This window comes from Perognathus longimembris, chromosome 2 (assembly GCF_023159225.1).
Source record: "Perognathus longimembris pacificus isolate PPM17 chromosome 2, ASM2315922v1, whole genome shotgun sequence".
Taxonomy (NCBI): Eukaryota; Metazoa; Chordata; class Mammalia; order Rodentia; family Heteromyidae; genus Perognathus; species Perognathus longimembris.
In genome coordinates, this window is record NC_063162.1 from 9,025,445 (window position 1) to 9,043,753 (window position 18,309).

The 18,309-nt window shown below is 38.3% G+C and overlaps 1 protein-coding gene and 1 non-coding gene across 2 annotated transcripts in view; one reads left to right on the forward strand and one right to left on the reverse strand.

Annotated features, from left to right (window-relative positions):
• Window positions 1-18,309, reverse strand: part of Inpp5f (inositol polyphosphate-5-phosphatase F) — an 83,968-nt gene that overhangs the window by 56,122 nt on the left and 9,537 nt on the right. The window contains exon 2 of the mRNA XM_048338118.1: window positions 4,238-4,318. Coding sequence (XP_048194075.1) covers window positions 4,238-4,318 — 81 coding nt within the window. The remainder of the gene's footprint in view (window positions 1-4,237; window positions 4,319-18,309) is intronic.
• On the forward strand, window positions 2,910-3,036 carry LOC125347448. Its single transcript, XR_007210224.1, has one exon. It is a non-coding gene; the product is annotated as a small nucleolar RNA SNORA40 (small nucleolar RNA).

The following is an 18,309-nucleotide window of genomic DNA, read 5'->3' on the forward strand; positions in this document are numbered from 1 at the left end:
GTCAAAAGGAGACAAGAATGAAGGAGCTATAGAGAGGTGGTAGTCAGGAAGTCATCTCAGGCTATACAAGATCCAATCCTTGGGTTCCCCATTTATATAATCTGTTAGATTTATATTAACAAAGGAGTTTGGGTAAAGTAGTGATTTGTAATTTAGTAAGAACCTTCAGGTACATTAATTCATGTGGAACTCATAAAACCCTACAGAAATAATGAAGCTAGCTAACTTGCATTCTTGTGTTACATCTTAAGAAGTAGAGGTTGGACTGGAGTGTACAGCACTTGAGTAACACGTGCAAGGCCCTGATACAGAGAGAGAAAGTGATCTTACACTATGGAATGAGTCTTCTTGATACACAGTCACCACCCTGAAAAGCTGTCCAAGTTATCTAGGAGGGAGAGAAGGATTTGAGGAGAGGTCTTGAAAGATGAGATCCCGGTCCAAACCTAATAAACCAATCACTAAATGGGCAAGGGAGCTAAAGAGAGACTTCACAGAAGAAATAAAAATGGCACAAAAAAAAAAAAAAACCACATGAGGAAATGTTCAGCATCCCTGGCAGTAAAGGAAATGCAAATAAAAACAACCCTGGGATACCACCTAACCCCAGTCAGAATGGCTTATACTCTAACTCAGGCAACAGAGGATGCAGAGAAAAAGGAACCCTACTGCACTGCTGATGGGAATATAAATTAGTGCAACCACTCTGGAAAGCAGTCTGGAGGTTCCTCAAAAAATTAAACATAGACATACCCTATGACCCAGTGATAGAGCGCATAGGCATATACCCTGAGTAACAGAATCCAGGATACGAGAAGGACACATGCACTTACATGTTCATTGCTGCACTGTTTACAATAGCCAAAATATGGAAAGAACCGAGATGCCCCACTACAGATGAATTAATCCAAAAAATATGGTACCTGTACACAATGTAATTCTACGCACCTATTAAAAATGATAAAATAATGGCATTCCCAAGGAAATGGACAGAACTAGAACAAATCATGTTGAGCGAGACAAACCTCGATGGTTCTGTGGATGAACAAGTGGAGACCCACTGCTGTTTTAAACCATTAACTTTTAGGATGGCATATTACACAACAGGTAAAGGAAACAGATATTAGGTAACTTCGCTCTTTTGTCTCAAAGCTAATCATCAGAGCTTGAATTCTGTTCTCCTGACTGATTTCAGTGATTATTCACTTCACCAGGACGTGACTGAAATTAAAGAAAAATAATTCAGAACTTTCACACATGTCATTTAAATAATAGAAAAGAATTTTAGCTCAGAACATCTAGCTGTAAAATTATCCTGTCAGCATGTAAATGAATTAAAAATATATGTATGTAAATGTGGACAGGTAGGAGAGTGTTATTAAAAAACTTAGCATGGTTACACAATGATAAATGCTTTTCTCTTCTGTGTTGAAAAAAAATGTTAATCTACCAAAGGCAGAATATACAATGAATCTCAGCAGTATTCTATGAGTAAAAAGAACAAAATAACAAACTTATCCAGTGACAGGCAAAACAACAAATCATCATTTATCCAAATAATAATGAAATTAAGGGACTCCAGCTCAATATTAATACATATAATATATGGATAAACGTAAAAAATATTAATAAATACAGGAAGAATACTAAAATTTTGATGTTATTTATAGAAAATGTCAAAAATGCACACCTTATTAACAACATCTTGTTTAGGAACACATATGTATTAAAAGTAATAATGAGCCAGGTGCTGATGGCTCACATCTGTAATTCTAGCTACTCAGGAGGCTGAGATCTGAGGATCATGGTCCTAGATCAGCGTAGGTAGCAAAGTCTTTGAGACTCTCATCTTCAATTAATCACCAAAAAAGCCAAAAATTGAGGTGTAGCTCAAATGGTAGAGAGTCAGCCTTGAGCACAAAAGCCAAGGACAGCTCCCAGATCCAGAGTTTATGTTCCAGGTCTAGCACCAAAAACAAACATAAAAAGCAACAATGAAAATCAAGAGGGTAAGAAAAAAAATTCAAAATACTGTTTTCTTCAATGAAGGAACATTTGGAGAAGGTAAAGAGGGCTCTGAAGATACTAGTAATGTTTCTCTTCTTAATCTAAATCATAGATATATAATCTATAATTATATATTACACAGATATAACAACCTGTACTATATATCTGTGATAAACATTTTCTTTTTTTTTTCTTTTCTTTTTTTTTTTTTTTGGCCAGTCCTGGGGCTTGGACTCAGGGCCTGAGCACTGTCCCTGGCTTCTTCCCGCTCAAGGCTAGCACTCTGCCACTTGAGCCACAGCGCCACTTCTGGCCATTTTCTATATATGGGGTGCTAGGGAATCGAACCCAGGGCCTCATGTATATGAGGCAGGCACTCTTGCCACTAGGCCATATCCCCAGCCCGATAAACATTTTCTTAACTTTACAAAATATTTCATAAAACAACTTAAAAGACAACCAAAGAAAGCTGAGCCAGTGACTCATGTCTAAAAATCCTAGTTACTCACAAAGCTAAAATCTGAGGACTGCCGTTCAAAGCCAGCCAAAGAAGAAAGATACTTATCTCCAATTAGCACCAAAAAGCCAGAAGTAGAGTTGGGGTTCAAGTGGTAGGGGGCTAGCTTTGAATACAAAAAGCAAAGGGACAGTGCCCAGACCCTGAGTTCAAGCCCTAGGACCAGCACAAAAAAATAAAATAAAGAGTAAATAAAGCAAAAAAGGCAAAGGAATGGCTTGAGTGGGAGAGGGCCTGCCTAGCAAGTGCAAGGCTCTGAGTTCAAATACACAGATACAGACACAAACATACACAAAGACACACACACACACACACACACATCAATATAGCTTCCAAACATTCAATTTTATTTTGAAATAAAAAGGCACTTCAAATACAGATGTATAGCAATTATATGTATCTTTGTGTAATTTGTAACAAAGATGTACAGACAGGTGCAAACAGTAAATCTTCTTTTACAATCCAGAACTCATTGCTGAGTATGAGTTTTGGTATACGTAAGAAGGAATATGGGCTGGGATGTAGCCCACTGGCAAAGCACTTGCCTAGCAAGTACAATGTCTGGGGTTCAAGCCCCAGTACCAAAAAAAGACCAAAAATGATTTGAAGTGATGAGAGTATTGATATTCATTCAGAGAGATATTTTATATTCTTGTTATAAAGCTATAATAGTAAAGCCTCCTATGGTTCAAAACATATTAAAATTGACATCTCAGTAAAGTATAGACTTAAGTGTAAAGCTTAAAATACTGCATCAGGCACTTTACAGGTAGCTTGGTGGCACACTCCTATCTGACACTTACACTTTTTACCCATGAATTTCCTTTGAAACCAGGAAACAGGCGTCCTTCCAGATAAGGGCCTGGTGAATACAAAATTTCTTTTTTTCTTTCTTTCTTTCTTTCCTTCTTTCTTTCTTTTTGCCAGTCTTGAGGCTTGAACTCTGGGCCTAGGCACTGTCCCTGAGCTCTCTCACTCAAGGCTAGGGCTCTCTACCACTTCGAGCCACAGCACTGCTTCCTGTTTCCTGGTGGTTAACTGGAGGTGGGAGTCTAACACTTTCCTGCCCTGGCAAGCTTTGAACCATGATCCTCAGACCTCATCCTCCTGAGTAGCTAGGATTACAGGCATGAGCCACTAGCGCCTGGCGAAAATTTCTATCAATCTGCCTGCCCTGGACAAAGGTCTCTGAAATGATCATACTACACATATATAGGCCCATACCTTTCTTTGACCAGAGCTGAATGGATTGGTTACAAAAGGCCATCACCTCCCAACTTTAAGACTTTGCCTCCTATTCTCTCCTGTAAAATTCATATGCACTTTCCATATCTTTCCTGTATCAATTTTCAAATAATTACATATTTATTTCAGTTAGTATGCATTTGAATCTGTCCCTTTTCCTAAATTGTAAGCTCTGTAAGGGTACAAAAGGTTTTTCTCACGTGTTAAACCAACAAGCACAATTCCTGATACACAGTAGACATTTGGTGAAGATTTTTTAATAAAAAGACAAAATGATTTTAATACTATGGCTTTATCTCTTTGTTTTTGTTTCATTAAATTGTTCAGAAATAAACCCACTTTGAGCAGACCCAAAATCAAGACAAAGTAATTAAAGCCATAAGAGAATTTGTATATATCCTCAAACAGGAAAATGGCACAGAATGCTACATTAAATGTCACAAGTTTAAAGAGTTTTTAGGAACATACCTGAATGAAGCTGAATTTTCCCAATAACACCTTCTACCAACCCCAAACAAATGGGATTCCAAGCAAGAAGAAGGTCAGTAGCTAAAATAAAAAAGAAGCAGTCGTGAAAACATATTCATCAGAAGATATCTTTAACAGTATATTAAAAAAAGACAGATCCCACAAAAGCAGTTATAAACACCCAGCACAGAATATATTACCATAAAGCAATTTGGGACAAAACATAAACTCCAAAGCTTCAACAAGGCTCCTGAAGCTAGGAGTTCCATAGAGTGAGAACTGACTTCAGAAACTCCACCTGAGGTGAAGCAGTATGTTGGCGCCCTACAGTGGAGGAAAGGGGATGTTGCACTAGTAGGGCAAACATGAAAAAGGAAAAAAAGAAACCTCCAAGTCCTAAAGCAAGCACAGAGCCAGTCTCAGATGGAGACAAGACCCAAGAAATGGCCATAGAGTCACAGTGGTCCATTTACTGCATCACATTCAGAAAACCACCTTCCCCAAAAATGTTTACAAAGACCAAAGACATCCAGTAAGCCACTGCTCTTTTAATACACATTCTAGGGCAAAGCCAATAGAAACTATTTCTGTTTACTGAGTACCCCTCTTTGCTGGACATCTCAATCAGGGTTCCTCATGTAGACCACAGAACAGATGATACTAATTTGGGAGACTTTTCTCATTTTGCTCAGGTGAGAAATAATACTAGATAATCCAAAAAGAAGCAAATTCATTATATTTAACAGGTTGCAAAAGGTTGTTTTATATATATATATATATACATATATATGTTTGTTTGTTTTTAAATGACTGCTCTGGAAATTCAACAGCTGAAAACAATATTTCTCTTGCCAGAAAATCCAAATTGCATTTAATTCCTACCATTTATGTTTTATTTTAGTGACACTTATGCTCAATCTATAACTCACAGAGTAATTATATTTAATAATATGGTCTCTAAATTTATTTGGTTTTGATGTTGTTTCTTAGGTATCTTTAGTGTTATAATATATTCAATGAAATGCAAAAGGAGTTGACTTCGTTGCTTTTTGTTGTGGTTGAGGATGTTTAACAATGCTGTGGATGAAACCCAGGAAATTATACATGCTAAGTAGCACATGCGAGGCAAGTATCTCACCATTAAGCTACCTCTGCATCCTTACTTCATTGGTTTTGTTGTTACTGTTGCAAGAATTAATGTAAAATAAGATTTAAAGAATGTCATATATATTATTATTTCTAATATTTTTTGGACAGTCCTTGGGCTTGAACTGGGCACTGCCCCTGAGCTTCTTTTGCTCAAGGCTAACACTCTATCACTTGAGCCACAGAGCCACTTCTGGCTTTTTCTATTTATGTGGTACTGAGGAATCGAACCCAGGGTTTCATGCATGCTAAACAAGCACTCTACCAGTAAGCCATATTCCCAGACTCATTTCTAATCTTGACAAGTTTGTAGAGCAGACATTAGGAGTCTCATTTTACAGCTGAGGAAATAATGCTTCAAAAGCATGATCGAGTCAGGTCTCGAACCAGGTCTGGTGGTACATGCCCCAAAGCACAGCACTCAGGAAGCTGAGGCAGGAGAATCATTAGCTCCAGGACAACCTAGGCTACATTAAGTTTGAAGCCCACCCTAAGCTACACAGTGTCTTTTTAAAAAACACTGTCTCTTAAAAAATAAGTAAGTAAATAAAAAATAAGAAGCAAACAAGGCCTCCCTCATTGGAGGCTAGGTTCCAAACCATCCTGCTACATACAGTGCCTCGCTCTGAAATTATACATGTATTTATTATAAAAGTAGCACTATAAGTTCAGAGAAAAAACTTACCCATACCATCAACAAAAGTAACAGTATTTTATTTCGTTTGCATACTGAATTATACCATAATCACAGCATTACATACTAACGTTAGTAGTTAACAGTTCACAAGAACAGTAGTTTTTCACTTCTTTAAAGTATTCATTAAAAACATAACTTCATGGTAGAATAGTTTTCCATTTAAGAAAGAATTCATTACTAGGGAATATAAATTATTACAAAGTTTCCCTTCCCTAAAAGCATTGTTTTCAGAAATATGTAAATATTTTATTTGCTCCCTAATAGTTTACAACAGATTCTAAGGATGAAATTAGTAGTCAAAACACTTAAGCTCTCTAACTGGGTGCATTGGCTCAAACTTGTAACCCTAGTCACTTAGGAAACCCAGATCAAGGGATCTTGGTTTGAGGCCAGCCTGGGGAGAAAAGCAAAGTGTGCAAGACTCCATCTTGACTACTGGCTGGCCCCAGTGGTACACATTTGTCAGTTGTCCCAGCTAAGAAGCAGTACAATGGCGAGTATGGTGGTGCCTATCAGTGATTCAGGGATGCAGGGAAACACAAATAGGAGATTCAAGTCCAGGTTGGCCTATGCATCAAACAAGCTGCGACCTTGAAACTAACCAATGCAAAAACAGGTTCTCAGAGTGGCTCAGGTGATAATGGTGTGCCTGCCTATCAAGTATAAAGTCCCAAGTCCAAACCCCTGTATCACCAAAAATAAATTAAATTAAAAAATAAGATAACCTAATAAGCTTATTTACAAAATAAAATTGAAGGCTCTCAAGCATCACTGAATTGTTTTCTACAAATATTCCATCATATGTCTTCTGCAAGAAGCATATTAAAATGATTGCTTCAAAATTCTCTTGCCTGGGCTGGGGATATAGCCTAGTGGCAAGAGTGCCTGCCTCGGATACACAAGGCCCTAGGTTCGATTCCCCAGCACCACATATACAGAAAACGGCCAGAAGCGGCGCTGTGGCTCAAGTGGCAGAGTGCTAGCCTTGAGCGGGAAGAAGCCAGGGACAGTGCTCAGGCCCTGAGTCCAAGGCCCAGGACTGGCCAAAAAAAAAAAAATTCTCTTGCCATAGTTTTTTCATCCTGCTGATTTGATAAAAACTAGTGCCTAAAATACTTACTATCTTTCCACTATTGGTAAGACTAAACAATTACAAAAGTGACTACTTGTGTTTCTTCTTCTATTGGTTTTCTTGTTCATAATTTCTAGTAATTATACTGTTCATTGAATTATAAGTTCTTTCTGTGTTAAGGACTTCAAATCTGCATACATGTGTCAATATTTTGCTTTTAATTTTATGCAAATGTATCATGTTCATTATATTTAAGCTTCAAAAGGTGTTCTGAACCCAGTATGAATTATGTATTCTCTACTTTTATCTCTATTAATTTATCAATATTTAACTTTATCCAGTAGTTAAATATTGAAATATTGAAACTCTAACAGAGTTCTTATGTCAAGCAAGTCTCAACATCTGCCAACACAGATGTTCCAGATATGGAAAGAGCTCTAGCTCCCCTAATCCTGTCACTCTGAGTTCCTACAAAGGCCACAGTTTAAGACTGTATTCAATAACAAGGAATTGGAAGAAGAAAACAAACAAAAAAACAAACAAAAGACCTAAAGTTGTCATGGAGAATTATCTATTAGTAAAACTTTAGGAAAACAAGAAAAAATAAAAATATAAAGTACACAACTTGTTCTGGAATTTGTCCCATTGTTGGGGAAATACATATCAAATATTGGGCAAGAACAAGGCACCCAGGTACCGTGACAGGTTATGATATTTTTAAAAATTCAGGAGCAGGGCTGGGAATATGGCCTAGTGGCAAGAGTGCTTGCCTCCTACACATGAAGCTCTCGGTTCGATTCCCCAGCACCACTTATATGGAGGATGGCCAAAGGGGGCGCTGTGGCTCAGGTGGCAGAGTGCTAGCCTTGAGCGGGAAGAAGCCAGGGACAGTGCTCAGGCCCTGAGTCCAAGGCCCAGGACTAGCAAAAAAAAAAAAAAAAAAAAAAATTCAGGAGCAAATAATCTGTGTAAAAAAAAAAAAGACTAGCAGGGGGCTGGGAACATGGCTTAGCAGTAGAGTGCATGATGCCCTGGGTTTGATTCCATAGAACCATATAAACAGAAGACACTGGAAGTAGCACTGTAGCTTAAGTGGTAGAGTGCTAGCCTTGAGCAAAAAGAAGCCAGGGACAGTGCTGGGCCTGAGTTCAAGGCCCAGAACTGGCAAAAAAGAAAAAAAAAAAAAGAAAAGACTAGCAGGTACAGTGGAGATTGAATAAGAATGGATATAAACTGAAGCTAGTTGAGTAAAGACAATGAGCCTGCACCCGAGACTATGGCAAGCAGATAATGATAGCCGTAAAACAGCATTACAGCTAGGGATTATATCTACGTTGATAGGATGAACCCTTACCTACAAGTTAAATAGTGTTTTCAATTGTTGGAGGTCCATCACACACACACAAAAAAATAATAATAATAACACTCCTGGGCTGGGAATGTGGCTTAGTGGTAGAGTGCTTGCCTAGCATGCATGAAGCCCTGAGTTTGATTCCTCAGTACCACCTAAACAGAAAAAGCCAGAAAGCGTGGCTCAAGTGGTAGACTGCTAGCTTTGAGCAAAAGCTCAGGGACTGTCTGTGCCCAGGCCCTGAGTTCAGGCCCCAGGACTGGCAAAAATAAAAAATAAATACTCCTTACATCATGACCTAGTAAACACATACAAATATGCATGTACCAGAAACAAGTTTCATGAACTAGAGGGAGGAATAGGGAAAGTAGCTAATTACTAAGTGCGGGTTGGAAAGACACAAAGGTCACAACAAATGAGCTTGGAAGATGAGTTTAGTAATGGATAAAGAATATACATACATGGAAGATTAACACAAAACAGCTCAAAGGAAGCTAGCAGAAGTACAGGAAAAGCAAAAATCCAAGATGACATTGAGTGGGAAAGGTTGAGGACCTGGGCAAAAATGAAAGGGAATGAGACAGAAAGCCAGGGTAAACAACAGCTGAAGAAAAAGCAAGGCAGAACCTCCTAAGTCAATACTGTTTTGCATTGTGGGCATTGTGAATGATGTGAATAAATCACTCACCCAAGAAAATACAATTTTAACCTTACAAAGTAAACAACTACAAAAAAAAAAGCATAGACAATTTGTGTTTTAAAACTAATAGTCACTGAAGTCAGAAGTTCAGAATAAAAACCAGTTAAACTCGTAGAATTGAGTTCATGATGGAATGATTTAAAAAAACAATTTCTAGGGTTAGGTACAAGGTGTAGTGCCGTGGTAGGTCACTTGTCTAGAATGTGCAAGTCCCTAGGTTCAATCTAAGCACATCAAGGGAAAAAAAATGAAAAGGCAATGTCCAGGTATAGAATAAGAGGAAATACTAAAGGACAAAAAGAAAGCTGAAAATGAAATCAAAAGTTGTGAAATTTAACCTTCAAAAAGAAGAAAGATGTTACTTTCTTCTAAGTCTGGAAGAAAAGATGAAAGGCTAAATATAGAAACAGAGAAGAGAAGCAGATGAGGGATCAGATGGCCAGGACTCTGTAAAAATAGGACTCAAAGTCATCTTCCTTTTAACACAGAGTAAGACAGCAGAGTAACAGGGCACAGGAGCTTATTGGGAGTGGGATTGGGATGTAAATGTTCTGTGTGCTTATATACATCTATTTTGAAACTTAGTGTTTTCAACAAAGTGAGGTCAATCAATATATGGTTCATAAAATCCATTTTGTGTAATGAGATAAGCGCTATAATAGCAATGAAACTGAACAGTACATAGAAAAAGGTCTTAACGTAAGGAGAAGCAACATTAATCAAACTTTGATTTCTGGTACATATATCTATATGTTCACCAGATCATGATCTGGTTTAACAGTATTTAGGTAAGGGTACATCGTATTAAGCTGGTAAATTACTTGTTTGACTCCTCCATGTATTTTATGTACTTGCTAATTTTTCTGAATGCATCACCTATTAGTTTTCTTCTTTTTTTTTTTCCAGGCAAGCAGAAAAGTACTTCAAACCATAATCCTTAGATTTCAGCTTCCTCAATAGCTAGGATTATGGGTATAAGCCACGAGCACCTTACTTTCATTAACTTTTGGGAAGTCTTACTTTTCAAAATCTCTTATTTTGTAATTTCTGCTTTACATTTTCTGAGGCTAGTTGTCTGATACACAAAGGCTCAGTTTTTATATCTTGCTCGTGAACTGCTCTGTTATAAGAACATAATAACTGCCTGTTTCAAATATTCTTTATCCTGAAGTCTAATATGTCTAAAATTAACATGGGGAAAAAAAGAACACATTAGGCATTAGAAAGGAATGAGCACTGTTAATGCAATCCTATTATCTCGCCAACCATATCCTTAGGAATGAAGTCCAAATTCCTTGAAAGGCTTGCAAGACCATGCAGGGGCCAGTCCCATCCACCCTTCTTGGTCTCTCCACTGCCAGCATCCGGGTCTCCACTTACCCAGGGAACTTTTCAAAGGCCGGGTTTGGAATGTGGCTCCAGCCCTCTTTGGCTGCTGTTCATTCCAAGCTCAGAACAAGGGTCACTGGTCTCCCTGGACACATTCCCCACTCCACCCACCCCACCCCAAAGGGCTGACTAGTCATTCTTGTGTAGCTCCTCTGAACCCTGCATAAATTCCCAACTGGGCACCTTAGTTTGGTTTACTGCACTTAATTATTGACGTGGCTGTCTCCTTGACTAAACAGGGACTCATCAAGAACAGGAAGCTCACTGAGACCTTTTTTATCTTCAACTTTATGTTCCTAGTGCATGGTACACTGGGCTCCAAAATGGACAGGTAAAAACACAACATGGAAAGAAAGGAAGAAGTCAGACAAACGTTCAATCACATCATATTTCTTTCTGCTTTCTTCTTTTGGCAGTCTGGCATTTGAACTCAGAATCTCCAGTGTTCTACCACTTGAGCCATGCCCCCACTTCAAGAGTTTCACTGTTTAAAGTAACAAAAGTTAAAGTAATTTGGTTCATGTCAGAGAAGGATATCAAGTCTGGCAAAGTGGGTGGTAGGTAAGGTTGACTGCCCAACACCAATTACCCTGTTAACTAACATCAGAACACTTTCCCACTAAGTCCAAGGGTGTTCTTCCTGACATACCCTAACATTGTAAGTATCCTTACCAAACAGTCTCTGTGTAATGCTCTCATCTTGGTGTGGGGCTTTCAGCAGCCAAAATGCCTTTCTTTCTCACCAAATCTAATGAATATTATACTTTTCTCCAGAATCGTCACTCACTGCCCTTGTCCAGAGTCAAGACCTTCACCCTGTCAACCAGTAAAAAAATCTGTTGTCAGAATCTAAAACTCAGGCTGGGAATGTGGCCTAGTAGCAAGAGTACTTGCCTCATATACATGAAGTCCTGGGTTCAATTCCTCAGCACCACATATATAGAAAAAGGCCAGAAGTGCTAGCCTTGAGCAAAAAAAGAAGCCAGGGACAGTGCCCAGGCCCTGAGTCCAAGCCCCAGGACTGGCAAAAAAAAAAAAGAATCTAAAACTCTACTTAACACGTTTAACATACAACAGACATTCAAATATTTATTGAATCCAAAAACTGGGAGACTAAAGCTGAAGAACTAAATAGGAACCAACCCATCACAGCAACAAACTGTAAATTCAGGAGTTCTTTCTCCAGGCAGGCAGACTGCCCTTGAAACAAAATGCAAGGACAGGCATTTAGGATGGACGTAAGAGAACAAGCTTAAATTTAAAGATCCAGATGTTAGATAAGAACGTGCCAGAGTGATCTAGGGCTCCCTCAAGAATTGGAACTCAGATGTAAGGTTGCCACAACCTGCACTTGGTGTCCCAGGGAATAGTCTCTGAAGCCATCAGCTTTTTTTGTAAATGAGGATTTCTTCTAATAGAGCTTTCATGAGGATTAAGCGAATTATGTGAAAGTGTTTGGCACAACATCTGTCACATACTAAATGTTAATAACTTTCAACTCAGCCTGGGAAATGAGTATCCAGGCTCCTATTGCACAATAATGTCCCCATAGATTTTCATTTTAAGAGTCTACATATGGCTTTTAAAAGGGGGGAAAGGGGAACATATGAAGGAAAACTTTTAATATATTTTTCTTATTAAATGGTAGAGTAGAGCCATAATTCCTGTAAACCTTCTCAGAGTGAAATGCCTTAATACCTAGATACATGCTAGAATTCTGTTGTCTTAAAATGTGAAACTGAGCTACAGCTCTGATGCAGCTTAAAACTGGGCATAGAGTCTCAGTCTCAGCAACATAGTTCTCATCTAAACACAGTAAATCAAGTATGACCACCGGCTTCCTCCTTTTCTGTAAACCCTTGGTATAGGAGGCAGCAGAATCTAGAAAAGACAAAAATCTAGAAAAGGGAGGGAAAGATATGCCTTAGAAAGACAAGGATGTTGGGTGGGTGAAAAATGAGGGATGAGGTAACAAATTTGACAAGAAAAATACTCACTAACTTACATATGTAACTATAACCCCTCTGTATATCACCTTGACAATAAATTTTTTCTAATAATAAAAAAGAAAGATAGATGTTGGCTACTTCAATTACATGTGAAAATAAGTATCACAAAATGTCCACAAAGAATATAAGTAACAGTGGAAAACAGGCTATACAACCCGTGGGTAGGTTGGGGGGGGGGGACTGGAAGAGAGGAAAGGGGAGACCTTGTACAAAAAGATATGTACTCTGTACTCAACTTACATAACTGCAATCCCTCTGCACATAATAATAATAATATTTTTTAAAGAATAAAAATGTAAAAATGACAATGAAATAATGTTAACCTCTCTCTCTCTCTCTCTCTCTCTCTCTGTAACTTAAACAGACAACAGAAAGAAACCTTACAAAATTTGAACTGTCCAAACAGCCTAAATAGAATACTCCAGGGGACACTTATCTTCAATTAATTAGGAAAAAAAAGAAGTAGAGGTATGGTAAACTCTAAGCTAGAGCCTGAAAACCAGAGCTCAAGTCCTAGTACCAGTACCCTCCAATGAAAGGGAAAGCAGGTTAGGTAAAGGGAAAAAAGAAAAAAACATGTTAAATAGAAAGGCAGAAATAACTAATACATTAGTTACAATAAATGTAAACAGTTTCAACCAAGCAAGTAAAAAGTGCCAAGTTTTCTATCAGTTAATTCTTTTGTTTACCGCTGTATACCTGCGATGAAGCACAAAGCTTAATGCCAAGAGGCATTTATTATAGTTACTTAAGTAAATAAACCAAAAAATGTCTCCTATGAATTACTGATTTTCACTGGTTTGTAATAGGACTCACATCTTCATTTTTGGCAGTGCTAGGAATTTAACTCAAGAACTTGAACAGCAGCAGAACAGCAAATGCTCTACCAGTGAACTGTATCTCCAGCTCACATTTTATATTATTATTTTATTTTATCTTATTTTGCTGCGCTTGGGGCTTGAACTCGGCCTGGGCGCATTCTCTGAGCTTCTTTTTTGCTCAGGTACTCTACCACTTGAGTCACAGTGCCACTTCCAGCTTTTTTGAGTAATTTATTGGAGATAAAAGAGTCTCACAACTTTCCTGCCTGGGCTGGCTTCAAACTGTGATCCTCAGATCTCAGCCTCCCAAGTAGATAGGATTACAGGTGTGAGCCCCCAGCACATTTTATATTATTTTAAAAGAAGTCCCAAAACACCCATCTTTGCTGTATGGGAGCTTTTAATAATAAAAGCACTTATTTTTCAAAAAATACAGTAAATGAGCATGTAGTTTCTCACAATGAAATGCTTAGCTAAAATTCTGGGCAACAGTGAATTATCTTAAAATCCTAGTAAGTACATATAACTTGAAATACCAATGACACAAGAGGCACAAGAAACAGAGTAAGACCTGAACAAGCACTGTAACAGACCCAAGAAGAAAAGTTCAGTTCATCTTACTGAACTGCTATCAATTTGCTGCCTGGTATAGAGAGACACTTCAAAATGTAGGTGTATATCTGAAAGCATGTGTTCATGAGTATGTATATGCACCATGTGTGTAAACTCTAAATAGATTTTAATGATTTTAAGGAAATAAAACAAATTGGCTTAGCAAAATCTGGTGTAGATGGTATTAGTCTAGGTATATACAATAACTTAGCATGGACACTGTCAACAATATCAATGACTAATGGGAGAGAGAAGGCATTAGAAAAGTAGAGAAAGTAGCCTTGGGTTTACCTGGTCCCTGCACAAAGAACACCACATAATTGTAATGGTCCAGCAAGCATACAGTTTTCTAAACTTTTCTTCAGCAAATATATGCTAATGTGGCATACAAACTCAAAAGACAATTGGCTTTTTTGGTCATGGACTTAAACTCAGGGCCTGGGCACTAAGCTCTTTGGCTCAAGGCTAGCACTCTACAACTTTAAGTCACAGCGCCACTTCCAGTTTTCTAGTGGTTAACTGGAGATAAGAGTCTCACAGATTTTCCTGCCCAGCCTGGCTTTGAACCGCAATCCTCAGATCTCAGCCTCCTAAGTAGCTAGGGGGCCTCAGCCAACAGTGCCCAGTAAGGGAAACTTTTTTTTTTTTTTTTTTTTTGCCAGTCCTGGGACTTGACCTCTGGGTCTGAGTGTTGTCTCTGAGCTACTTTTGCTCAAGGCTAGCACTCTACCACTTGAGCCACAGTGCCACTACCAACTTTTTGAGTACTTTATTGAAGAGCTCATGACTTTCCTGCCTGGGCTGGCTTTGAACCATGATCCTCAGATCTTAGCCTCTTGAGTAGCTAGAATCGTAGACATGAGCCACTGGTATCCAGTGAGCTACATTTTAAGTTCACAAAGAAGTTTTAAAATTTAAGATGACCAAAGTTATCTAGTAAAGAGTAAAGTTGCTTATAAATTACAGAAGTATAATATTTTAGGAATATTATCAAATTCCAGTTACTGAAATAATGAAGCAACATTTACTCAAACCCGAAGTACTCCATTGTTTGGCCCATTAGGTTAATATTTCCATTCTTATTTCAGATCCATTTGGCAGTACACAGCTTCTATTTTTAAATGCCCTTCCCCTCCTGGTACACAAAACACAAGTGATTAAGTACTGGGTGCCTCCAGAGCCCAGGAGTCGTTCACGCCACCATCCCAGAGCAAAGGCACTCCCTCAGCACTCCCTCGGCCCCTCTCAAGAAAGAGCCTAACTTTGGGCACAGCTGCTGAATTTATAGGCAACTTCACTTGTGTCTTTATAAAAACAAAAAAAAAGTGCAGGGGGAGGGAGGGAGGAGGGAAGGAGGTAACAAGTAGGATAAGAAATGTACTCACATGTGAAACTGTAACCCCTCTGTACTTCACTTTGACAATAAAGAAAAAAAAGTGCTAGGATATGCATATATAATCAGAGCCCAGTTTCATTTCCTACTAAAAACAAAGGGTATCTTTTGCTCTGAAAAGACAATCACCAACACCAAAGTAAAACAAATAAGGAAAAGAGTTTTAGAATGAGGAACATAGTTGGTTCATTCTTGTTTAAATTCTCAGAATTTAATTAGGCAGGAAATAAGGTTAAGGAATAATTAGATCCAGGTGCCATCTTATAAATGCAAAGTTTGATACACGTTTCCTTGAACTCTCTAATGGTAATTATTTCTCCAGCAAGCAGAAGCTACAGAACTAATCCAATTTAGGAGATCCAGCAGCTGGTGATTTCCCCATATAAAATCTAACTCAATAGCTGCCAACCAATAGTTCATTATCATTACCTAAGAGCTTTATAAAATACTAATAACAAGGTTTCATTTACTATCAGAGATGGGCCCAACTGGCTAGGGCAGGACTCTGGCATCAGTATTTAAAAAAAAAAAAATCTCCTCCAAGTAATTCTACTGTACAGCCAGGTTAAAAATGATTGGTCAAGGGGCTGGGAATGTGGCTTAGTGATAGAGTGCTTGCCTAACATGCACGAAGCCCTGGGTTCGATTCCTCAGCACCATATAAACAGAAAAAGCCAGAAGTGGCACTGTGACTCAAGAGGTAGAGTGCTAGCCATGAGCAAAAAGAAGCCAGGGACAGTGCTCAGGGACCTGAGTCCAAGCACCAGGATTGACAAAAAAAAAAGACAATGTTTAAAAAAAAAAAAAAATGACTGGTCAAGCCTAGAGCCAGTGGCTCACGCCTGTAATCTAGCTACTCAGTAGGCTGAGATCTGAGGATCATAGTTGGAAGTCAGCCAGGGCAGAAAAGTCCACGAGATTCTTAACTTCAATTAACCACCCCCAAAACCAGAAGTGGAGCTGTGGCTCAAAGTGGTAGATCATTAGCTTTGAGCATAAAAGCTCCCAAGCCCTGAGTTCAAGCCCCATGACTGACAAAAAAAAAAATTAAGTTGTAAGGTATCATAAACTACATAAATAATATGTTTAGCAGCCATAAAAAGTGGTGTAAGCTACCAGAAGGAAATATAATTAAAGTCAGCACTTAGAACACTAAGGCAAGATTATGAATTCAAGGATAGCCTAGATTATATAGTAAGAACATGTATCAAAAATCAATTTTAAAAGTAAAATATAGTTGTGTCTCCAATAAACTACTCAAAAAAAGTCGGAAATGGAACTGTGGCTCATGGGGTAGAGTGCTAGGCTTGAACACAAAGAGGCTCAGGGACAACACCCAGGCCCAGAGTTCAAGCCCCAGGACCTGCAAAAATAAAACAAAATATAAAGGCATGTATGCAAATATAATAGTGTACCCCCTTTGTACAATTAGTTTATGCTAATAATTTTTTATTTAAAAAAATGTAAAAATAGGGATCAAATAGGCAGGTGCTAGTGGCTCATGCCTGAAATCATAGCTACTCAGAAGGCTAAGATTTGAGGATCTTGATAAGCCAGCTCAGGCAGAAAAGTCCTTGAGACTCTCATTTCCAATTAAGCAGTAAAAAGGTGGAAATAGAGGTACAGTACAAACAGTAAAGTGCCAGCCTTGGGAGTGGGAAGTGAGGGAGGAACCCAAACAATAGCAGGAGACCCCAGAACTGACATACTCTCTCTCTCTCTCTCTCTCTCTCTCTCTCACACACACACACACACACACACACACACACACACACACACATACACAGAGATAATTACAATGTAGTAAGTGGGCCACAATGTTTAAAGCATCATGAAAATTAGAAATCGCTTTTTTTTGTTGTTGTTTTAAACTTTCTCCTCAAACTCCACAATAGCCAAACAAAAGCATTTCAATTCTCTCTCTATATGAAATATAAAATCCTCTCACATCTCAAGAAAAGGCCCAAAAAGAACAGAGGAGGACTAAAAGAACTTTCATGAAAGGCCAGATAATGTAATTAGGATTTCATCGTAGGGAGGGGCTGAGGAAAATATATACTTTTCAACCCTAAGCACCAGAAGTATAACCATTTCAAGTAAAGATTAAACACTTGAATAATGAATTTATAATGAATCACCAAGAAATGCAGCAATGTGTTTGGATATACCCCTTACCTTCTGTTCTACCAAAAAGCTATACTTCAGCATCACTTTCAGACAGGAAATTCTGAGAGGTAAATCAAAACACAGATGAGCTAAGAATTAGTATTTTCTTTTCCTCATTTTAGAGCTATTAACAGAAATGCATAAAATTAGCACTTCCATCATTAAATAGATGTAATCTTTCTCCCAGCTGGTGTTTAATTACCTAGCTTTTCCTGAAAACTTCGTTCAAAACTAATTTACTCTTGCATCTAACACTGTTTATACATTCTGTGACCATATGTCCTCATCAGGTCAAGGATTTGCCATTTTTCTTGGCATCAAATGAACAACTGTTTCCAGGTCAAGCAAGGACCACAGCACAGGGTTCTGAGGGCATGAAGGGAAGAAGAAAAGTTGTCATGTATCTTATGGCTTGACCAACTGGGTAAAACCAATTCTCACAAACTTTGTCTTTTTTTTGACCACCCAATTAGAATAAAGGTACCGTACATACAAAGTGTTGTTTCTAGTAAGATCAAAGAAAGGTATACAAGACAGTAGTAGTACACTGGCAAGTGTCTTTCAAGGATTTCCATGCTTATAAATGATATAATCACCAGCCTGTGCAGGAAAGTCTGTGAGACTCTTAACTCAATTAAGCACCAGAAAACCCAAAGTGGAGCTTGAGGCTCAAAGCATTACAGCACTAACCTTGACTGAAAGAGCTCAGGGACAGA